This window comes from Micromesistius poutassou (genome assembly GCF_964030765.1).
Source record: "Micromesistius poutassou genome assembly, chromosome: 21".
NCBI classification, from domain to species: domain Eukaryota; kingdom Metazoa; phylum Chordata; class Actinopteri; order Gadiformes; family Gadidae; genus Micromesistius; species Micromesistius poutassou.
This window is the reverse complement of record NC_140291.1, coordinates 9360475-9383517: the sequence shown is the minus strand read 5'-3', so window position 1 is coordinate 9383517 and position 23043 is coordinate 9360475. Positions and strand designations below refer to the sequence as shown.

At 44.3% G+C, this 23043-nt stretch overlaps 1 protein-coding gene across 1 annotated transcript in view; it reads right to left on the bottom strand.

The window, feature by feature from the left end:
• Positions 1 to 8007: 8007 nt before the first annotated feature.
• The window catches only part of ryr2a (ryanodine receptor 2a (cardiac)), a gene marked incomplete at both ends in the record, with an annotated part of 147965 nt that continues 132929 nt past the window's right edge, over positions 8008 to 23043 (bottom strand). The window contains 19 exons of the mRNA XM_084485587.1: positions 8008 to 8103; positions 8907 to 8958; positions 9191 to 9291; positions 9649 to 9713; positions 10022 to 10178; positions 12048 to 12182; positions 14068 to 14214; positions 14823 to 14883; positions 16074 to 16207; positions 16493 to 16535; positions 16798 to 16928; positions 18059 to 18310; positions 18937 to 19023; positions 20309 to 20456; positions 20818 to 20885; positions 21131 to 21415; positions 21521 to 21727; positions 21926 to 22198; positions 22539 to 22754. Coding sequence (XP_084341713.1) covers positions 8008 to 8103; positions 8907 to 8958; positions 9191 to 9291; positions 9649 to 9713; positions 10022 to 10178; positions 12048 to 12182; positions 14068 to 14214; positions 14823 to 14883; positions 16074 to 16207; positions 16493 to 16535; positions 16798 to 16928; positions 18059 to 18310; positions 18937 to 19023; positions 20309 to 20456; positions 20818 to 20885; positions 21131 to 21415; positions 21521 to 21727; positions 21926 to 22198; positions 22539 to 22754 — 2658 coding nt within the window. The remainder of the gene's footprint in view (positions 8104 to 8906; positions 8959 to 9190; positions 9292 to 9648; positions 9714 to 10021; positions 10179 to 12047; positions 12183 to 14067; positions 14215 to 14822; positions 14884 to 16073; positions 16208 to 16492; positions 16536 to 16797; positions 16929 to 18058; positions 18311 to 18936; positions 19024 to 20308; positions 20457 to 20817; positions 20886 to 21130; positions 21416 to 21520; positions 21728 to 21925; positions 22199 to 22538; positions 22755 to 23043) is intronic.

Below are 23043 nucleotides of genomic sequence, written 5' to 3'. Positions count from 1 at the left end.
GTCCAGGGCTCTGTCTGGTCTAGGGGTCTGTCTGGTCCAGGGGTCTGTCTGGCCCAGGGGTCTCTCTGGTCCAGGGCTCTGTCTGGTCCAGGGCTCTGTCTGGTCCAGGAGTCTGTCAGAGTTCACCTAGACTCTGCAGAGCCAGCCCCTCCCACCCCTCCTATATTATTGCATGTTGTTCCAGGGGTCTGTCTTGTTCCTCATGAACACAGCGTTACACACATTTCATGTGCTTTGTTTCACTATTCCCTCCTCAGTCCAGAGTGACTGAGTGTGAGTCCAGATACAGGCAGCCATCGAGGCCTACAGGGCTGAGCATCCTGCTCATGGAGGCTTACAAGTGGGCTGGAACCCAGAGCCTTCTGGCTAGAGTATGTTCTGGAAACTGTTGCCACTCCAACACCCACCACATGTCCGTTGTTATATATAAATAATATATATATAACACCTGGTGGAGACAGATCTGAGATCAGTGTATGGCTGCAGTCTCTTAATGATCAGGCGGGCATTAAGGAACCAAAGGTGTGTGTGAAACACAAAAGGTCTTTGTCTGTTTCTGAGTGACATTTGATTAAGTCTTGACCCGGTTTATGCTAATGTATCTCCTCAGTCTCATCAGTCTGACAAAAATGTCGAACCAACGCTAATAAAAGGTTTGTAAACTGCTGACTGAGGTCGTTTTTGCATGAATACATGTTGTAAAACATAATGATATCTAATTCAACATGAATTATATATTAATAATAAGACTGAATCCCAGGGGTTCTGGATTGTGTATGTGTTTACTGTAACACACAATCAGGGAAGGCACTGAAGCCCGCATGATTATTCTGACTGTGACTATCCCATAATACTCATTTGTCCTGCTGGCTTTCAGCTTAATGGAATCAACACACGGAAATGACAGCGCTCTTTATTTGTTTCATCTCCACTTACTGTGTCCCGGGCTGTTGGTGATGGCTGCAGGTGTGAGCTCCCTGCTGGCACAATTACAGGCTTCAGATCTGTCCAATCAGAGCCCACACACACACACACACACACACACACACACACACACACACACACACACACACACACACACACACACGCCATGATGCAACTCACCCCCCTCATACAAGAAAACAAAATACCTTTGACTTATCCCTGAACAACAGTATGCCCTCTTCCTTAATAATTTGCTTGTATCACTCTGCATGAATACCCTCTGTTCTTTTATTTTTGGCCTTTTATTTCAATTACAGATCCTGTTCCTGCTCTCTGCTCAAAAGCTGATCCAGTATCTTAATCCACTGCTAGTATATAGTATATATACTGTATATAAGTATATAACTATAACTATGATATATATATAACATTCAGCCAAGACGACTCAACAAGCATACTTCTAATCACAAACATATTCACAGTATTGCATTATCTCAGGTGATAGAACAGCTTTAACATACTAACTATACATATAGACCTACTTACTTATTTTCTTAAAGTGTAATTCTCAAAGATGTTCATATAAATACAACTATGTTAAGTCACTATCTACCACTGAAGGAAGTAAGACAATGGTGAGGATGAGACTGATGAAACTTGTATTGTCAGTATTCCTCGTGGTTGTCGCTGGTTGTCGGACGGTGGTATGGGAAGAATTACCGCTCAGCGCCAAAGGTGTCGCCAAAGAGTACGAAACGGAGATCCTTTCATTCATCTTCATGTATATCAGCGGTTCTCAAAGTGTGGGGCGCGCCCCACTGGTGGGGAACAGAGACGTGACAGGTGGGGCGCGACAAACGGGAGGAAATTTCACTGAAAACTCCACATTTCTTATGGTAGGAGTGAAAGCTTGACAGTAGGGCTGGGCGATATGGACCACAAGTCATATCTCGTATTTTCAAGCAGAATGTCGCTATAAGATATATATAGGCCTATATATATCAATACTTGTTCATGCTATAAAATAAGTGCTGTCGTCATTCTACATCGGGGGCGCCGCGTCGCTGTGCTCGTTAACCTGCCTGTAGGCCACGGTGGCTAAACATTTTAAAATTAGTCAGTCAAAAACAGTCGGAGCAAGATGTGGCAAATACATGTTTCTCGCTGAAGGGGATTTTAAAAAGTGACGCGAGCGGAAGAGCGGGGGCCGGGGGCAGAGCGGGACGGAGAGAGAGGTGAGCAGAGCAGAGTCCTGCACGCCTCTCATGTTGCAAACCCGCACCCGTCCTTATACCCGCACAACTTAAAACCACATCCGACCTGAATATCAGATCCAGCACCGGAGAAGTCTCGCTCTCTTGCTGCGCGGGACGCACTGAGCAGGGGTGGCGAGGATAAATCTGTCCATCTGAGCGATATTGGGAAACGAACGACCGTGCTTCTCGCCACCGCGATCACACACCGACAGAGTCGTCTTTAGGTGTTGTAACCAAGCAGCAGCTTCGTCCCGATGCTGAGCCTCGTCACTGGAGTCCTCCCCGTCCGATAGCGTGTCCGCTGACACTCCAGCTCTCTTCTCGGCTGGGGGGGCACTGCTCGCATATTTTGTAGATGTGTCACTAATAATGATTTTTTTTTTATTTGAAATAGGCCTACATTTGAACATTTTAAGCTTGCAGCTTTGCAGCCACTCATGCAAGTATAGGTCTCATAAGTTCAATTGCTCACCTGTCTTGCCAAATGCATTGCTCGTCTTTTTTTTTTTTTAACAGATTGCAAAGTGGCACTTTTATTTTCTCTTTTTCTGAACTTGGTACAAGTCATGACACAGCTGCACTTTTATTTTCTCTTGTTGTTGAACTTGCTGTTATTTGACGTTATTGAGTTAGAATTTAGATACAACATGATGTAACTTGATGTTACTTCAATAAATGTGGAGATGTTAAGCTTGGCGTATTTCGTTAGCGTTGTGTTGGGGCGATGGGGGCAGGTGGGGCTTGAACATCCCCCCTTGTCCAAAGTGGGGGGTGACCGAAAAAGTTTGAGAACCACTGATGTATATAGATCCATACATTTGATATTCGTGCGTTGTTGTTTTCTCATGCCCTTGTAACCATGAATATGTTTAATAATGATTAAACATTTTCACCTCACCAGAAGAATAACCAGTATTGATACCAAAGTATAAAAACTTTGGATTGTGCTTATTGCATCGCTCCCCAATCCTGTAGGATGGCAGTACCCCTACACCACCTCTAGGCTCAAATAATCCTACTTCTGGGAACAGGCTGGTGAGGGATTGGCTGAAAAAAATCTCCTCCCGTCAGTGTCAGGATTGTTCGATCTCCTAGGTTCTGTTTGGTTTGTTCTTCATTTAACACAAAAGCAAATTTTGACAGAGGTGGAGAACCCGAACACTAAATATAAATTAGCACACAAATATTGTAAAACATAACATTGCGATATTTAAAGAATCTCACTGTTTGCAGAATGGCAGTGCAAATCATGGCCACAGACACTGCTGTACTTTCATATCGTCAGGTCGCTGCCATTCCTGTCCTTATAAGGCCTGTGGTTCCTGATTCAACGAGTGACTGTGGGAGAGCTGGAGGTCAACGTGTGGAACCTGGGGTCCCTATCTCCAGAGAGACAGCTGGGAGCCCACAGGACAGGAGCCCTAACCAGGGCCTCAACATGGGACATGGGGAATTAACCTGAACCTGTGTAGCCACAGTTTGGATTTCTACAGGGTAAGAGCATAAGAGCTGCCTCGACTCATGGTGAGATATATTGGTGATTCACTGCATTAATATAGAGCTTTAATAGCACTTTACATATTGAATTGGTTTGTGTGTGTTTTTGTGTGTGTGTGTGTGTGTGAGTGGGGAGGGGAGGAGGTACAACCTGCACACATCTAGTCTACATTGTAATCCGTCACTATATCATTATGTTTTATTTGATTATCTAAAAAATTTTAAACTGTAATATTGGAAAATATACAGATGCCAAGAGTTTAGAGAAAGCAAAGTGGTTTAACTGGTTTCCCTGCATACTGGGGTGCTGTGGTACGAGGAACGTGTGACTCTAAACTCATAACCTTTCATCTTAGATGAAATAAAAAGGATTTAGCACTCTGTCTCATTGTGCTGCATTTTATTTCCCAGCAATACAGATCTCTCTACACATCAAAATCATGCAAATCCCTTGTTTCGTCTTGTGTTCAGTCACTCGTACACGTTCGTGTCACACATACGTAACTTGAAGTGTACTCAGTAACAACAGCCTGGTACACTGTTCCATGTGAAATAAAATATGAAAATAAACATGACAAAAGCAAGAAAAGAAAAGTAGACATTGAACAAATACCCCTTAATAGTTAGTGTTTCAGAGTGACACTGATCATGTTATTGCAGTAACTTCACATTGATCATCAATGCAAGAAAATATAATAAAAACTTTTATACTGAATTGTTGATATCACATCGACATATCATGAGATCGGTAGATTATACTATATTATAAAATACATACATCCGCAATCCATAAAATTGAACAATATTATGTGATTCATATAGCGCTTGACTATATGGGTTAGCACACATTTCAAAGCTATCCATAGTTTAGCATTGTATGGATTTTAGCCTTTGCCATAAAGATGTCCACCAATAAATTATACCTCTATAATATGGTATCTTAAGCATTAAGACTCATCAGCAGTTTAAAGTTGCTGAATTTAAAGTTTATAAAACAAATCAGAAAACAATGTATCGGCAAATAAAATGTCTTATAAGATGTTTTACTTTGTATGTTTTACAATTTCACTTTACAACAGTCAGCTTCTACTATATGAAGTCTGTGAATGGCTATTGCTGGAGCCTAAACAAACCATCAAAGTATTTTTCTTAACTTAAAGAACATTAAAACACAGACCATTATTATAAGTGAAATTAGATAACAAGATTACTCTTTTCATATGGATGCATTCTTGGCCAATGATTTGTAAATATACAATGGCAGCCACACAAAACCTGGATCAAATATTAGACATAGGTCTTACCAATATTTTAAACTCTAAAAAAAAACCTTTTCTTAACATAGATCTTTTATTTTTGTTTTGTCATAAACTCTTCCATTACACTTGCATAATAAACATGCAATGTTTTTTTGTTGTTTTTTTCTGTCGTTTTTTGGATAAGGTGGATAAAAAGAGAGGAAATCGGTTGTATTGCATAAGAGCATCACGGAAATAAACTAATGAAAAATGCCTATTTCAAGTGTTTTTTTAAAACTCTTCCTCGTTGCTCGAAGTTCCCTTTAAGCGTGAAAACACAACGTGTGAGAGCAGAGGACAGACTGCGGCTGACTCTCTGCAGGCCTCCCCACTCCGCCGTGTATTGTGCATTCTGAAAACAAATCTCAAACAACAACCTACATTGTTAAACCTAGCTATCTAGTCGCATTCTTTAAGCAAGATATTCATAGTGCCAAGATTTGAACTTTAAAACAAAGCCTGCGTAGATTTCCATGGCTTGCGCTGCTTTGTAAACTTAGTTTCCACCTCAAATCGTTTCCAATGTAGACGCTTCAGATGTTCCCTTACAAGGTGTCAGCACCCCCTTCTCTTTATCCCATCCCTAACTCGAAGAGCTACTACTCACACCCATACACACTCACTCACCCATGCACACATACACACGCATACTCCTATAAACTCAGTCACCCATGCGCACGCACACATACACCTATACACACTCACCTATACACACTTACTTACCCATACACACGCACCGATGAACGCCCATACACACTCACTCACCCATACACCTATACACACTGACTCATCCATACACACACATACACCTTTACACACTCTCCCATACACACACCACAACCATACACACTCACTCACCTATACACACCACACAGTCTCGAGAGTTGGGTACTAACTGATTACATGTCTACGATTACAAAACCCAAATCCACTAAAACAAATAGATGTTCTCAACCTATCTTACAATACTTTTGTAGTTTGATAACACTTAAAATTCTAAAGAATAACATCACTAACTATTAATAGTATTATCTTTTCATGATGTATGGCAATTGTATTTTTATGAAAGGTTTAGCAATTTGCTACAGAAAAGTGTAGGCCTACTATAGAAAACAAAGTAAATCTGACCCGGTTAGAGAAAGCCACATGTTGTCAACAGCAGCGTTCCTGTTGTCCAGAGAAACATGAACAGCTCTGAAGGTTCGTCAAATAGAAAATGCTAAAGGGTGAATATTTTCTACACTTTGCTATTCTAATATAGCATGTCTTCAAATGCTTTTTGTTGAAATGTTTCCACAGTTGCTCAAATAAATTGACTGTTAAACCTACAGTCTATTGCATTGTCACCGGGGTTCTTTAGGGATGTAATCACATGTCAGCGGGGGTGAGAAGCTGTAGGTTTATAGGGATAGCAATCCAGCACAGAGACATAAAGAACTAATAACTTACAGGTAGGAGTACTGTGAAGAATGGTGGGATTCAATTGAACACTTCAAATAATGAACTGCCAAGAGGAGAATAATATTAAGCTATAGATCAAATATATTAGTATTCAATTGACTAGTCATTTAGCAGATGCTTCGGTTGAAAGTGACTTAGTGAATTAAGATGTCTTCAAGGACAGGTGAGCGGAGGCGTAGTGCTAGCCTGCTGACGATGGAATGTAGTGGAACCCTCTGCTCACCACACTGTGACCACACACCACATCGTCATCTCATTCAGCATGTCCTGGAAATGGGCCTCTATTCTGGTCTTAAAAGGTGCTGTGGGTAATACTTAAGAAACACAGATTTTGTTTTAAAAAAGCCACACCCATTCGTTAGCTAGTGAGTGAAACGCTCAGTGAGAATATCTGCTTTTGAGTTGACTGCCTGCCTTGGATGAAACTATTTCGATTTTAGACCGCTCCAGATCATTTCTGACCAATAGGACATCTCCTCCCTGACTAGGGGAATCCATCTTGCCCATCCATCACAGAAGATCCCTCTTTAATGCTCTCTAATTCTACCTACAGCAGCTTTTAATTGGATTGCTCAGCACTGTTACATTTCACCTTGCCATTTACAATGTGGTTTTTGACTGACTCCATTTCAAGTGCAGCCTGACCCAACTCTGTTGTCCTCACACACACACACCTATAAAACTGTTCCCTTCCTCTCCTCCTCCGTCTTGCATAGCTCTCCCCTGGCTTCAGTAAGGCACTAGTCTCTCTCACGTTGACCACTTCCTGTCCGTCTAGCCTCGGGGCTCCACGGGGCTCCTCCAGGCGTGAAGGGCTAGTCGTACGCACATGCAACATGCACCATGTACACATTCAACCGCTTCTCCAAAGTCAACGGCACCTCGCTTGCATTTCTTTCTACAATCATTACGTTGACATCCATTGTCAGCATTACAAACATTGGAACCAGGTTCTCTGCTCTCTTTATCCACTAAAGTCCCCTCCTGGCCCCTGTCGCCCCGGCTCTGTGCCCCTGTCGCCTTCACTCCCTGTCCTGCTTGTCAGAGTCAAATTAAAGGCGTCATATCAAGACAAACACATTTCACACATCGTGTCAAAGTAAATCATTGATGATGTAAGTATGACACAGAAGCAAACTAAGAAGTTAGCTGAACTGGATTTTTAGGGCCAAACTATTAAAAAAAAAAACACAAAAGATCAGATGATCATATAAATCGTACAATGTGGTGATGAACTATGAATTTTAAAAGGGTCAGGGTTCAGAAGCTGAGCAGAGGGGGGGTGGTAGCATGAATGGGTGCCTGTATGACAGCATCGGCTCATAGCCAGATCCCGGAACGAGGGGGGGGGGGGGGGGGGCTGTCCTCTCTGCTATGGCCAGGATCCAGAGACACGATGTCGGGGGCGATGTGTATGCAGAGGATTGGGAGGCGAGGGGCCTGGGGAGACGCTATGCAGAGGGCCGCTGGGGCGGAGCGAGATGGGGGGGGGGGGCGATGCTGTGACACCACCAGCCCAAGGGTTATTAGGAAGGAAGACGAGAGTCTCTTGTTGCTGCTCCAGAGCCCAGTCAGTTGAGCTGATCCTCGTATTGCTTCCGGAAACAGTCGCCAGCAGGGAAGAACTCCCAGCAACGCTCCTGGTACATCTTCCACACATAGGACTCCTGCACAACACAGGACATATGATGTAACATTTAATATGACATGGTACTTCTCCCACACATAGAACATGTCAGATAATATAACATTTTATATAACATGGTACATCTTCAACACATAGAACATATCATATAATATAACATTTGATATAACATGGTACATCTCCCACACATAGAACATATCATATAATATAACATTTGATATAACATGGTACATCTCCCACACATAGAACATATCATATAATATAACATTTAATATAACATGGTATATCTTCCACACATGTATAATATAAGGAGTCCTGTTATATTATAATTTGATATTATATGTATATTAATACCGATATAGATCATATCTGTATTAATCTACATATATCAAATTATTTATTAAGTGCTTCAGTTCCAGGGGTTAGTGACCTGAGAGGGGGCGTGGCTTAGGGGTACCCCTTTAGCTCCAGGGTTCAGTGACCGGACAGAGAGAGAGGTGACTTAGGGGTGCCCCTTCAGTCCCAGGGGTTAGTGACCGTAGAAAGGGGGAGAGGGCGTTATTTCGGGGTACCCCTTCAGTTACCGGGGTTAGTGACCTGAGAGAGAAGGTGTGATTTAGGGGTTCCCCTTCAGTTACAGTAACATGATCCTACATGAAGCTCCATATTTCTTCTCCTCGTCTATGCTTCTTCTTCTCGTCTTGTCCTCGTTCTTCTGGCTCACCAGGCGCCCACGGCTCACATAGGAGAACGGCGGTACACACTTCTCACAACCGTCAACCCAAAATGCATGTTGGAAGTGGAAACAGGAAGGTGACTCTTTACCTGGCCTGTGTGCTCCGTTTCGTCCTTGTTGATTAGATACATCACGAAAAACCTGCCGAGAAAGGGAAGAGAGAGGTTACCAAACAACGGTTAGGAGAACATTGATACACCCAGATTATCGTCTTTCTGTCACTTTTTTACTAAATAAATGCTGAACACATTTCTACTGCTGGATCAGCTACTGTACATCGTATTTTTCAATGTAAATGCCTGTCTTAACTTATATGTGATATGCTATCACACACACACACACACCCACACAGTGGACCTCCCTCTGCACTCACAGGTAGTTGGCGAGGTTGTGCTCCTGCAGTGTGTGCGTCTCAAAGCCATGCGGGACCGTGTCAAAGTAGTCGTTTCCTATTCCACAGATGAAGCACTTTGTCTGCCAGAGGAAAAACACAAAGATCCTCATTAAGCTGAGGAGGGAAGGTTCAGAGTTGGAAAGACGCGCCTGGATGGTCAGAAATGAGCCAGGAGCGGTCTGAATGTCCAAATGGTGTTTTAGCCAAGTGCACTGAACTCAAACACATTCCACTAGCAGCTGACAACAGCTATGTGGTTTCTAATAAATGAAACTCAAATAATAGCTCTTAAATCTTACCTATAGTACATTTAAATTTTACCTTTAGTATCTATGAGTTAGTTCACAATGAGTTCAGGGTTCATTGCTGTTCATTGATGTGTTGTCCGAGCTTCTGTCTGTCTGTCTGTCTGTCTGTGTGTAAATGAGTCTGTTTACCTCCATGTCCTCTTTCACCTGCTCCTGCTGGTCTCTCAGCTCCCCGAAAGCATCGATAATCAGACCTGGGGACAACACACACAGGAAGTGAGCCCTTTACTGCCTCACTACACACAAAATACTTAACACTAAGCACTAGACACTAAGCACTAGACACTAAACACTAGACACTGAGCACAAAGCACTTAATACTAAGCACTATACACTCAACACTACATTGATTTACTTTACCTAACCCCAGTATTATTGAAAATAAAACAATGGGGTATCTCTGTGTATATTTCATTTTTACGGGAGCATAAATGTGCTCATGTGTGTGTGCGCGTGTATGTATGCGTGTGTGTGTGTGTGTCTAAATATGTGTGCATCTTACCCTGAATGATGGCCAAGAGGATGACGATGACAAAGAAAAAGAAGGTGATGTCGAAGATGATGCGGTAGATTTCGTATTCGTCTCCGGCAGGGTCTTCGATCTGGTCGCCAATTCCCCCGCCCGCCCGCACGCCCACGTACATGTGGAACATGTAGCACTGCAGAGAACAACACAAACATGTAGCACTGCAGAGAACAACAAACGTTGAACAACACAATTGATGATATCAGGGGTGAACAAGCTCCGCTTCATTTTACATTTTTTAAATAATAAAATGCTGTTCTAGTCAAGATCTAAAATGATAGGAAAACTGTACAATTAGTGCTAGGGCTTAAGAACAAAGCGTGAAGGGGGTCACAGGACCAAGGACTCCCTAATAGGGAACGGAAGAGCTCCAAGGAATGGATCCATATAGAGGAGCAATGGGCCTGTTTGTTATGGAATCCACCAACCCCAAGACCTCTGGACACACACACACACACACACACACACACACACACACACACACACACACACACACACACACACACACACACACACACACACACACACACACACACACACACACACACACACACACACACACACACACACACACACACCAGCCTTACTCTAATCAGGACCCGATTTAACCAGGCAAAAAGTCACATTTATTGCAAAATCAAAAGTACAAAGATAACCAAAAACCGGAAGGACGGGTCTCTCCACACGTGAGAGCCCTGAATGAGTGGAGGAGCAGGCTATTTAAGCCCTTCTCCACCTGTTCCTCAGGTGCTCTACATCTGGCTAATTGGCCACAACACACACACACACACACACACACACACACACACACCATATATAGTCTTTCTTCCAAATTGCACTGGAGCATTAAAAGGTATCCTTCAGATAACCAGAAGCACCCTAATTCACAAATCCAGCCCAGTCTCACTCTTCAGATATCCAGTAGCACCCTAATTGAAACATTCATCTAGCTTTATTTACTTGGAAGAATTAAAAAAACATTTCAAGTGCTTTTCTTCTCTCGTGGTCCCTCCCTCCTGCTGTGGTGTCCAGCACTCACTCCGCTACAACCAGCAACCAAAGCCAACACACTGGAGGGTGCAACAATTCAGCTGGGACACTTCTTCATTCATCTCCACCTCTCAAAATCAGCAATATTAAACCTGATTTGACCACTCCTTTGGGCGTTTCGGGCTTCCTCATACATGCACCTAGTTAGCTCTGCCACAATAAGAATACATGAGTGCTATGTGGTGGTTTACACTAGTGTGTCATTTCTACTCCTCTACATAGGTAAAGCACGCCCCCTGCTGCTACAGAACACAGCTGTTCTGTAGCCATTCACCCGTCCTGGAAGCTCAAAGGCTATATCAAGTTTTGATATTTCATGTTGGAGTCTTGAGTCCTAAACAAGAGAACGCAGTTTTTTAAGAGAAACTCAACACTGATAATCACATGTGCAACCCCACTCGCCATATCTGCATCTGATATAGAAACGACGAAAGATACTGGTGGAGTTAAAACCACAACAGTTCTAGAATATGACCATGGGGTAGACTACTTTACGACCATATAGGCGTCTTTTAACACAGATTGCAATTCTTATTGCAGCCTGCAGGGTTATGCGATAAACATACGGAGGAACGCTGTCGCTGAGCTGCCCGGCCCCAACATTGCATGACACGTTAAACTCAACTAGAATCGCCACCGGCATCCAAAATTTGATGTCAACAGACCAAAAATAGTCGGAAAGCCTACAAAAACTATAGATAGTTAATGTGACAATCACATTATTAAAAATAGACTTTGATCAATGATTTACTGAGGAACTATTTTTTTGGGAGCATGCTTTTGCAAGTAGTTCACTGCCCCGTCTGCCCATATGGACGGCATGTGCCTGTTGGGAGTGTTTCCTACTCACAGTCAACATGTTCACACTTCATAAACGCCATTGGGAGGGTTTCCCACTCACAGTCAACATGTTCACACTTCATAAAGAGCATTGGGAGGGTTTCCTACTCACAGTCAACATGTCGTCACACTTCATATCGGGCGACTCGCCGTCTTCGCCCTTGTTGTAGAACTTTCTGAAGAAGTTGAAGGCCACCACGGTGTAGAGATACACCACCACCGCCAGCAGGCCCACCGTCAGAACCAGCTGCAGAGGGAGACAGCAGGACATGGTCAACTTCCACCTGTCACATCGTACATACAGGGGGAAGACTAGGGCAGGGACTCAATCACAACTAGATCCTCATTCGTAAATGTTCTTAATGTCCATTTCAAATGAAATCGATCGAAGTAAATATATTTAAAATAATCTTAGGAACTGTAAACAAACTATCCTGGGAACTACACTACATTCATTGACATCAAGTTCATATAATATATCATAATATAATATTCAGCAATATTATTATACAACAACTAAATGTTAAAGCACTAAAGCAAGGAAGTTAAAACAAGGAGCGCCACAGTCTGTAAATGAAAGATAATGGTCTGCCCTAGGAAACAGTAGCAATCTACAGAGCAATCCAAACCCTCTTGATCCAAAACAGACTGAATAGCGAGGTTAAAAGATGAATACAAATCTGCACAGAAAGCTTTTCTCACAGATTCTAATTAAACGAAAAGTAGTAGACTGAATTTCCAAAGATTCTTAATATTAAAGGTCCCATGGCATGAAGATTTCACTTTATGAGGTTTTCTAACATTAATATGAGTTCCCCTAGCCTGCCTATGGTCCCCCAGTAGCTAGAAATGGCGTTCGGTGTAAAACGAGCACTAGGTATCCTGCTCTGCCTTTCAAAAGACAAAGCTCAGACGTGTCAATTTGGAATTTTCCCTGTATGTCGTCATACAGGGACATGTTACCTCCCCTTTCTCTGCTTTGCCTGGCCAGAGAATTTGGCCCGCCAATGAGACAATGAGCTACGACTGTGCAAGCGCCACGTGTGTGTGTGTGTGTGTGTGTGAATACACACACTGTAAGTGCAAGTGTTGTACACTTCTTTGTTATTTGGATAACTGTTCTGCTGTTGGTGTTATGGCGCATAACACACAACACAATAAGGCAAGCTTGCATTTGGTGAAAAGACTAGACTGCGTCGGGTTGTCTGACGTCTCTGGTATTTCCACAACGAGGCTCGTAGTGGGGGTTATCTCAGCCATGGTTGAGAAAGGTATTGTTGCCTGAGATTGTCTCCCGCCGGAGCCCTGCTGCCCACTGCCTGATGCCGCGTGGCGGTGGTGTGGCGGTGGTGCCTCGGCAGTGGGGCTCCGGCGGGAGACAATCGTGGGCAACAATCTACTTCAGATGTGGAAGTGGAAGAACCAGAGATGTCGGAGAACCCGACGCAGTCGTTTGAGATTCATAATATCATCTGAAGGCGCACACAGATTTTGGCCGTGATAATATATATTATATGATATAGATATCTATGTACAATATGATATTATTTAGATATAGAGCTCCAGGACTCCCGCCGGAGCACCCGGAGTGTTCTAGAATATTTACAGAACACGGCCAAAAGCTGTGTGCACCTCGCCATTGCGATACATCCACTGTAAACACGAGCGCATGGTACCGTGGCCGCACGCTGCTCAGGGCCACACCCCCACCCTCCACCTTGACCCGCCTCTAAAAACAGCATGTTTGTGGAGAGCTCATTGTGGGACTGGCTCGTAGTGGCTGTAATTCTGCACTAAGGCTGGATTTCTTGAATGTCTTCAAGTACTAACAGCTACCACTAACAGCTATATAAAATAATTCATAAAGTAGCATGCCATGGGATCTTTAAGATATAAAGATTAAGATAGTAATAAAGATATGAATATATATAGTCTGTGGTCTGGGTTTGATTACTTTCCCAATGATCGTTTTCATCAAGTTTAGTTTCAAAAGTCATACAAGGCGGCCTTTCACCATAACTTAATTTTTCTTTGGCATGTCAAAAGACAATCAAACTCCCTGACAAAGACGTGAAGTGGTTTAGCAGTGAGGACAGAGAGAAGTGATGGGAGCATCATCAGTGAGGATGGACCTGTTTGCCGTTGTGTGTGACGGAGGACAGGATGGTGCGCAGCGTCTTGAAGCCCATGGCGATGTCCAGCAGGTGGGCAGCGAAGAAGAAGTTGTTGTAGTGTCCCAGAATAGACATGGTCATGTACCAGGCCAGGTACAGGAAGGACTGGGGAGGACAAAGAGAAAAATAGACATGGTCATGGACAAGGTACAATTACAGTGAGAATAAAACGATTCACTTAATATTCAATTCTACTACTACTATCATATATACAATTTAATATCTCAAAATGCATTTAAATATCTCAAAATGACTATACCTAAGTTATATATATTGTTATATATATTGTTGAGTTATATTATCCCAATTGTTCCCAACAACCAGAAATATATATTTTTTAATCTAAATCAATTCACAGATCACAAATGTTATAAACCAGTTCTCCAAGCTCAGTGGGATTGAGTGCTCGAATGAGAGAAAAAATAAATGCTTTGTTTTCGTCATGCACATTATATGCAACTTATTATCATTTACAAATGAGTTACACCGCAATAGTGATGGCCATTATATACTGATCGAGGGAAGTTATTCATTCATTCATTGATATATTTGTTCTCCTGCCATCCTTGTATGAACTCACTCTTGTCAACATTAACCATTAACAATTATCCCCAGCCCACATTTGCCAGTTAATAAACGGTATTCATGCATCATAATACATAACACTTATGCAGTAGTATCACACAATGTAATACTAAAACATGTATACGTACATTATCAGTGAACACCACCCCAAGTTTCCAGATCTGGTATTTAACATCAATGGAGTTCAGCCTGTTGAAGAAGGAAGCTGTTACAGCACACATCATGAACCGCTAACACATAAACATCTCGTCTTTTTCAAACCTGCTGGTCACAGGTGTGATGGAAGAAGAAGTATCCCCACTCAAGGTGTGAGCACCGGTGGATCCTGTGTGTGTTCAGAACTGTATTATCCTCTCTAGTCTGCCCACGGACCTGAGGTCATACCTGAGGGCTGGGCATTGCTGACTGATTTCAACATATCCTCTGAGAAGACTGCAAACAGATGGTAACCGTGACAGGTACACACGTAGACCCACACCACTCAAACACTCATTCATCACACAATGTACACACATATCGCACACCACTCAAACACCCTTGCATTGATGTTACGCCCGGTTGAAAATGGAAAGGTTCTCAAACCTTTCCATTTTCTCTTCAGTACTTGTTCAAATTAAACTTCTGTATCTTCTTTCTCTTTTTAAGAATTAACCAAAAAAAGATTTAGGGGTTGAATGCTAAACATTTTTTTCCGAAGACGTCCAAGAAGCAAGCAACCCACGCAGAATCTGTCGTTGAATTGAGTTAACAAACAAACACAACAAGACACACACACGGGCGACAACACACATGGGCGCACACACACACGCACACATATGGCACACACACAGATTTTTCACATTTTAAAAACAGCGTGTATCGCGGTTCTTGGACACCAGGCCGCCCCTCAGCAGGGAATTGAACCACCCACCCCAGAACGGGAAGGCAAGCGATCTGAGCTGAAATGACCGCATCTATTAGATCTGTCAAATTAAATGATGTTTGAGAAGGCATTGAGAAGTTAAACCTTCAGGGCCACGTTCTACACCTGCCAAACCAGGTACAGAATTACACCCCTCCCACACATGATCCAAAAACACACACACACACACACATGATCCAAACACGCCTACGCACACACACGATCCAAACACGCCTACACACACACACACACACAATCCAAACACACACACAGACACACACATGGTCCTTTACACACAGACACACACATAATCCAAAAACACAAACAGACACACAAACACACACATGATCCAAACACGGCTACACTCACACACGATCTAAACACACACACACACACACACACACACATTCCAAACACAGACGCACGATACACATGCACGCACGCACCCAATCACCCACCCACACATACTCTTACTTACACAGCAGCCAATGAGTTGTCTTTCTTGGGTTTCCTCTTCTCGTGTGAGTCGCTGAAGTCCAGCGCGGCCCGGTCCATACCCAGCAGCTCGCTGATCCTGTCGTGGCCGTAGAACTCTCCGTACTTATCCATCACCTAGCAACCAGCAGGGGAGACACAGCGGTCAGTCTGCTGCCAGGTTACCTGTCTCACAGTGGCAGTGAGTACATGTCAGTTCCTCATTCCCGTTGTTTGTAACCAATCTTTCACAGAATCTTTCAAAGGATATATGCAGGAGTTCATCAGAGAGGTAAAGAGCTTTTTAAAGGTAGGGACAAAGATCCACGGATAAGATCATGAAAATGAAGGAGATCATTAAATACCAATGTAGAATTATCTGTCGTTATTCACACAAATAACCTTTACATTTAATTGACTAACCTTTCTCTTCACAAATTTGTCCCAGTAATTGTTTGGGAAAGATCTGAAAGCCAAAACAAAAGAACCTTAATAATTGAATATTATCATTTATAGACGACATCATCCTCCTTCATAGATACTGACCTGTTTAATCAATTGACATTTTTAAATGATTGTTATATTGATAAATGCAATTATTATACCAAACAATGTTTTTTTAAATTCACACAATCACACACAAACACTACTAGTTTGTAAATATCAATGCATCTCAGCATTAGTGAGCGGTCTTCATTCACATCCATGAGCAGTAGAGTGCAGCTCACTGTGTGTTGATGACCAGTCGGTCCCACTGGCCCTTGATGTCGTCCTCAGACGGCTGCTCCGTGATGTAGAGGCCATCAAACTCCAACTTGCGGGCCACCTCCTTCTCACGCTTGAAGATCACCAACGGCACCTGAGTCGTACGATCACACGGTCTGAACCACCTCATAGCTGTGGACACCACTCAACAGCTATCATTTGAAGGTCATTGGGTAGAAATGCCTTCTGGTGAAGCTTCTAGTGAGTGCACTGGGCTTTGAGGAGATCCGTTTGAGTCGCCTGCCTCTGTATGAGAGGGGGGTAGAGATGAGCTCCCGGCTCAATTCTGCCTAATCAGGGCACCTCTTCCCTGATTGGTTGGGCAATCCGTTTAGCTTGTTAGTCCCAAGTGAGTTGAAGGCAACACTTATCAAAGGTGAAAGCTGAGCGAGGGAGGGCCAGGGAAGGAGGACATTTTTTATTTTGAAGATCTGGCTCTCTCCAATCTGAGCTACAGGAGCTTTAAGCAGTAAATCAAAATATAACATTATTGACATATTGTCATTTATCATTTTTTGTGCTTTTTTCTTCACGTTTCACAAGAATCATCCTGTCGCCCAAAACCCCTCCCACTCACCCAACCCACACAGCCGGGCTACGCTAGCTCATATCACCAGGGCTGCCAACTTTTGGGTTTTTGCTGGCGTGAGATTCTGTAGAATCTTGTAATGCATACCTTATAGGGTCCACGGGTGTAAATGTTCGGGATTGTTAACGGGGGGGCCAAAAGCAGGCCAAAACGTGTGTCACACGGTGAAGCCGTGAGAGTTGGCAGCTCACATCACACAGCCGGGCTACGCTAGCTCACATCACACAGCCGGGCTACGCTAGCTGTCTCTTGAGTAGGGTGACCAGACGTCCCCGTTTTCAGTGACCCCCCCCACCCCCCCCGTCAACAATCCTGTGAAGGGCAGTGTCCCCGTTTTAGTTTTCTATGACAAAAACAGTACATGTTTGGAGGTTTCTACACCGCTGAACCCAAAATGTCCCCGGATTTTGTCTCAGAAATCTCAATCTTCATTTGCAGCCGTTGGATTAGCTTGGGGCCGTATTAACAACACCATTTGCAAATGTAACCGCTTCCATTGAAGTAACGACTCTAAATGAATATTATATTAAGAGATCTCCAAAAGGGCACTGCTGTCATCACCATCTACATCCCTTTCCAAGGCCCTCTGATTGGCCGAATGAACACCAGAGCTGAGCTTGCAACAGGGAGCCCACCTTCAGACAGTAGTAGCCAATGATGCAGAAGAAGGAGATGACCGTGTGCATGATGGCCAGGATACGCAGGGTGGGCTCCATGTAGCCACTGCTCTCCTCCAGGACGAAGTGCACCGTGACCGGCCTGGGGGCCTCCTGGCCCTCCTCGGCCGCCCGGCCCTCCTCCTCCTCCAGCGTGGCCCACTCCACTCTGGACTGGCTGCTGGGATAGAGCACCTCTTTCTGCTCCACCACTGCCGAGGACGTGGACACCTGCAGGAGGGGGGGGGTCAGGTCACAATGGTTCTTGTTGTGGAAATGAAAGGGAAATACCGGATCTGGGTGATCCAACCATCACAACCATGTCTCCTGGCTTCACTCAAACATCTGTTGCCAAGATCATTTGTTAAAGGTCCCATGGCATGAAAATGTCACTTTATGAGGTTTTTTAACATTAATATGAGTTCCGCTAGCCTGCCTATGGTCCCCCAGTAGCTAGAAATGGCGTGTACAGACATTTATTCCATATATTTGATAGGCTTGTCGTGCATTTATGGACAGGAGTGGAGACAGACACGGAGGTGGGCTGAAAGCGAGAGGGAACCGTCGAATTGCAGGTTGGAATTTAAACCTGGGTCGCTACGATGTGGTTAGCATATTAACCTGTTAGCGCGCTTGTGTGTTGAGCCACCACACCTCCCACAATCTAAGGTCATTTTGAGAATCACATATTGGTAATGGGGGCTTCAGTTTAGCCAGGAGAGAGGGCTACGATGGTTTGATCCCCCAGACCAGTCTTGGCATGGATTTCCTCATGAAAAGATCAACAAATAAAAGATGTGTAATCATGGATCAGCTGAACTATGGATACAGAGAACGGACCAAAGAGAAGCCAGTACCTTGTAGAAGAGGAGGATGAAGTTGATGGCAAAGGCCACAAACAGAGCCAGCATTCGCATGTTGTAGAAATTCCTGGCAAAGTAGTTCTGAATGGTAGAGACACAAGGAGTACAGTACATTACAGAACAGCCCTAGTTCTGAAGGGGAGAGACACAAGGAGTACAGTACATTACAGAACAGCCCTAGTTCTAAAGGGGAGAGACACAAGGAGTACAGTACATTACAGAACAGCCCTAGTTCTGAAGGGGAGAGACACAAGTAGTACAGGACATTACAGCCCATCACAGTAGGGAAGTGGGGATTATACTTTGGATGTTTCAAACGTACCATCTAAAAGCTGCAACTCTGGTTTGTAAGGCCTGAGGTGTATTTGGGAGTTATAGTCAAGTGGGGTCCCTGGTTGGTTATTGTGATTGGGCTTTATTGTTTTGGTTGACGATTTATTATAAAGACTCATTGTCCAACATGATCACTTCTACGACCCAAAGCACATGGCTGTGTTGACACAAGACGATGTTTGGCAAACTGTGCTGTGCGCACATTAAGGCAATCCTGTGGTAACGATTGGGATACTGACCACACCTCATCCCTTCTGCTCAGTAACGTGTAGAGGTTAGACAGCAGATTACCTCAAGGTTAATATGTCCACACATCATCCCTTCTGCTCAGTAACGTGTAGAGGTTAGACAGCAGATTACCTCAAGGTTAATATGTCCGCACCTCATCCCTTCTGCTCAGTAACGTGAAGAGGCTAGACAGCAGATTACCTCAAGTTGAATATGTTCAATGCCTTTGTAAAAGGATCACCAGGATCACTTACATCATGATCATCATCATATAGATTACTTGTTTTTGTCATCAAAGTTGTGTTTCATCAAATAAAACAAGCACAATTGGATAATCCAGTGTCTGGGCACCATTTTGCAACAAAACATGGCACTCACTCACTCTAAAACATGACAATTATTTCAGGCAGAAATTAAATCTTCTCCTTATGCTGTGTCCTCTAACCAGTAGGACACACATTGAAGTCCTTGGAGATATACTCCTAAGCAGCAAAATATGATCCTGCATTTCCGTTTTGAGTTTTTGTGCAAGCTCAGTTTAATTTTGTGTTTGAGATTCTATCAGTTTTTGTTGATTTTATAGTTTCAGTTTTGGGTAACTACAATCAGGCTGTGGTATGCAGCTATCTGAAAGGGATTTTGTAACCTTTTATTTTTAAACAAGCTTTGTATGTCCAATTGTGCAATCCCATTCAATAATGTTTGTCCAGTTTGTGTATCATTTTCTAGGGTGAATAAAGTAGGTACTCAAAGTAGTATTTTTTCAACATAATGACTAATAAGATCAATGTAAAACACGTCCTACCAACAGTTTCCTCTGGTAGGCGATGATCTTCTTCCAGAAGACGGACTCCTGCAGGTCGGGTTCCTCAGACTTGAAGATGTAATTCTGTCGGATCTTCTGTTTAGCCGTCGCCTCTTTTTTCGCTTTGTCTTTGTCTTCGTTCTCAGGCCTAAAGCCACAAGGACATGTAGTGCAAAAGCTTAGCTGAGATGAACATGGATGGACTGAGACTAGAGCTAGAGACTGATACACATACTTTTTTGTGCAAACCTTGTTTCTCTTGAAGGACAGTAGGGAGATAAAGTAAAAAGCTCCCCCATCTCTAGGTAGCTTTCGAAAGCTGAGCAACACATTCAATTCCCATTGAGCATTATTCACATTATTCAGTATCTGTGAATACCTAATTAAATGAATTGCAGACAGACAGAACATTGACTAATTTCAAGCAATTGCACTTTCGAGCAATTGATTTTATGAAGCGCACGCACAATTCATGAACAGTTCTTTTGGTTTTGGTTCATTTGACATACCCTGTTTTCTTGGACTCGTGGCTGGTCTCTGCTGTTCCTTCGCTGTCCTCCAAGCCTGAACTCTTTATCTAGAAGAGATGTGATGTTATTGATGCTTATAGATTAAAACCATTTCCATTAAAGAGATCATGTGTTAAGGGAGTGATGAATACACGACTGAGGAAGGCCACGAGCAAGAGATGGTTGGAAAGAGAAAATCATCTCCAGAGATATCAAAACGGGGAGAAAGGTGGAGTTGTGAAAACAGAGAGCCAGCCGTAACAAACGATTGGCGACTGCTGAGTTCACATCCCACCCCAGCGGACGGCCTCACCTCGTGCCTCTGTCTGAGCTCAGGGGAGGGGATTGTGGCGGGGGGCGGGGTGATGAGCAGGTGGGTCAGGCTGGCGTTGGGGTCGTGGGCCGTGAGCTTGTACTGGCCCCCCTCCCTTCTCAAGTCCAGGCCGAAGATGTCCGACAGAACCTCGGTTTCGCCCGTGTTGATAGCCAGGTCTGCCAGCTCGTCCTCGGGGTGGAGGGCGCGGTCTGAGGACTTCTTCTCTGGCTCTGCCCCCTCCTCCTGGCTGAGGTCAGGCAGGCTGCCCAGCAGCTCGGACACCTGGAGGAGACGCACTCAGGTCAGACACGGACAAGAAGGTCCAGCTTGTGGAACATGACATGCAGGGTCTGACACAACACAAGACAACGAGACGGTACAACGTGCCTTCATGGCGCTGCCGCCGTTCAGAAGGCTGCCTCCCATCAGGCTCTTGTATGTGATCCTGCAGAAGCCCCTGGCCACGCTGAACACCACGTACAGGACTCTGAGCAGCGTGGACCAGTAGAAGGAGGCCAACGTGGTCACCAGGTCCCTCACAGTCATCTTCTTCAACCTCTTCATCTGCTTCTTCACGCTCTTCATCGACAGCACCTGACAACAAGCAGAGGAACAGATGACACATGAAGGGTGCTGTGGATATTACCGGAGTGAATGTCTTGTGAGAAAAGCCCTGGCCAGTCATGAGTGAACTGCTTTTGTGGGGATGAGGACTCTGGTTCTGGTTGTGGTGTGGATTATAACATCATCATCTCACGACGCATCACGGCGGTCGTCCCCATCGGCCCTTGCCTTCATGACGATCACCACGTTGTAGCGCAGCGCGAGCAGTGCCGTGCGCAGGGTGGCCACGGAGAAGAAGCCCGTCTCGGGGCCCGCCTCCTCGGGCCGCTCCTGCTCGCTCTCCTCTTTCACCGCTGAGCGCTCGCCCGCATCAGACATCTGCGCCGCCAGCTGCATCTCGAAGATGGTGTCCTCACAGAAGTTGACGAACAGCTCCATCTTCTCCTTCTCGCCGCCCTCGTTCACCACGTCGAAGATGAACTGCCGCTTTGACTCCTTCACCTGGCGGGGGGGGGGGGGGGGGGGAGGGAGAGCAGCAGGGGGTGATACACATGTCAAAAGAACTATGACGGAGATGAAAACACTACATGCTGGTTGCATGTTACATACAACCAAAGGAAGAGATTGGTCTGGCCTGACTGTTAAGTTAATTTGTTGGTGCCTCTATTCTATTATTTACGGTAGCCATTTACGTGTTCCTAGGGAGCGCACAGTGCTGACTACGTACTTTCTGTGTGCCATGAGTTTCCCGCTGTTGTGGCGATGCTGTGTTGTTATGCTGTGGAGAGCTTGAAATAAATGGACTGAACAAGTTGTATAACAACAGTTATTCAACACTGACCTGGGGTTTCTCCCACTGCGTCCGGCTGGACTCGCTGATCTCGAAGTAGACCCGTTCGATGCGCTTGGCGCTCCCCATGATCTCGATCCTCCCCAGGTAGGGCTGGAAGTAGTCCAGCACGCTCTCGGCCAGCGCCAGGAAGGTCTGCAGCCGCGTGTCGTGGGGCATGTGCTCCGACAGGTTGGTCAGCAGAACTGCCACATTGAAGCCGATGTCCTGGAGGAAGACATTATTTGAGATCGACCAATGGACAGACTGTACCTCAAGCTGAGTTCTGACAGGAGATTGTGACGAGACGAAAAGGAGAACGTGGAGGCAGTGTGACCTGGTCAGCTGAAAAGCTTGCTGCCGTTTATTTGCATTTCAAGAGATTTACCTCAAAACGCAGGTAGCTGTAGCTGTACCTCCCAGCTATTTAAACATGGCAGAAAATGGACCACAACATGACAACATAAAAAAGTAAGCAACAGTGCCTATGTAAAAATATGGGAATTATAACCGTATA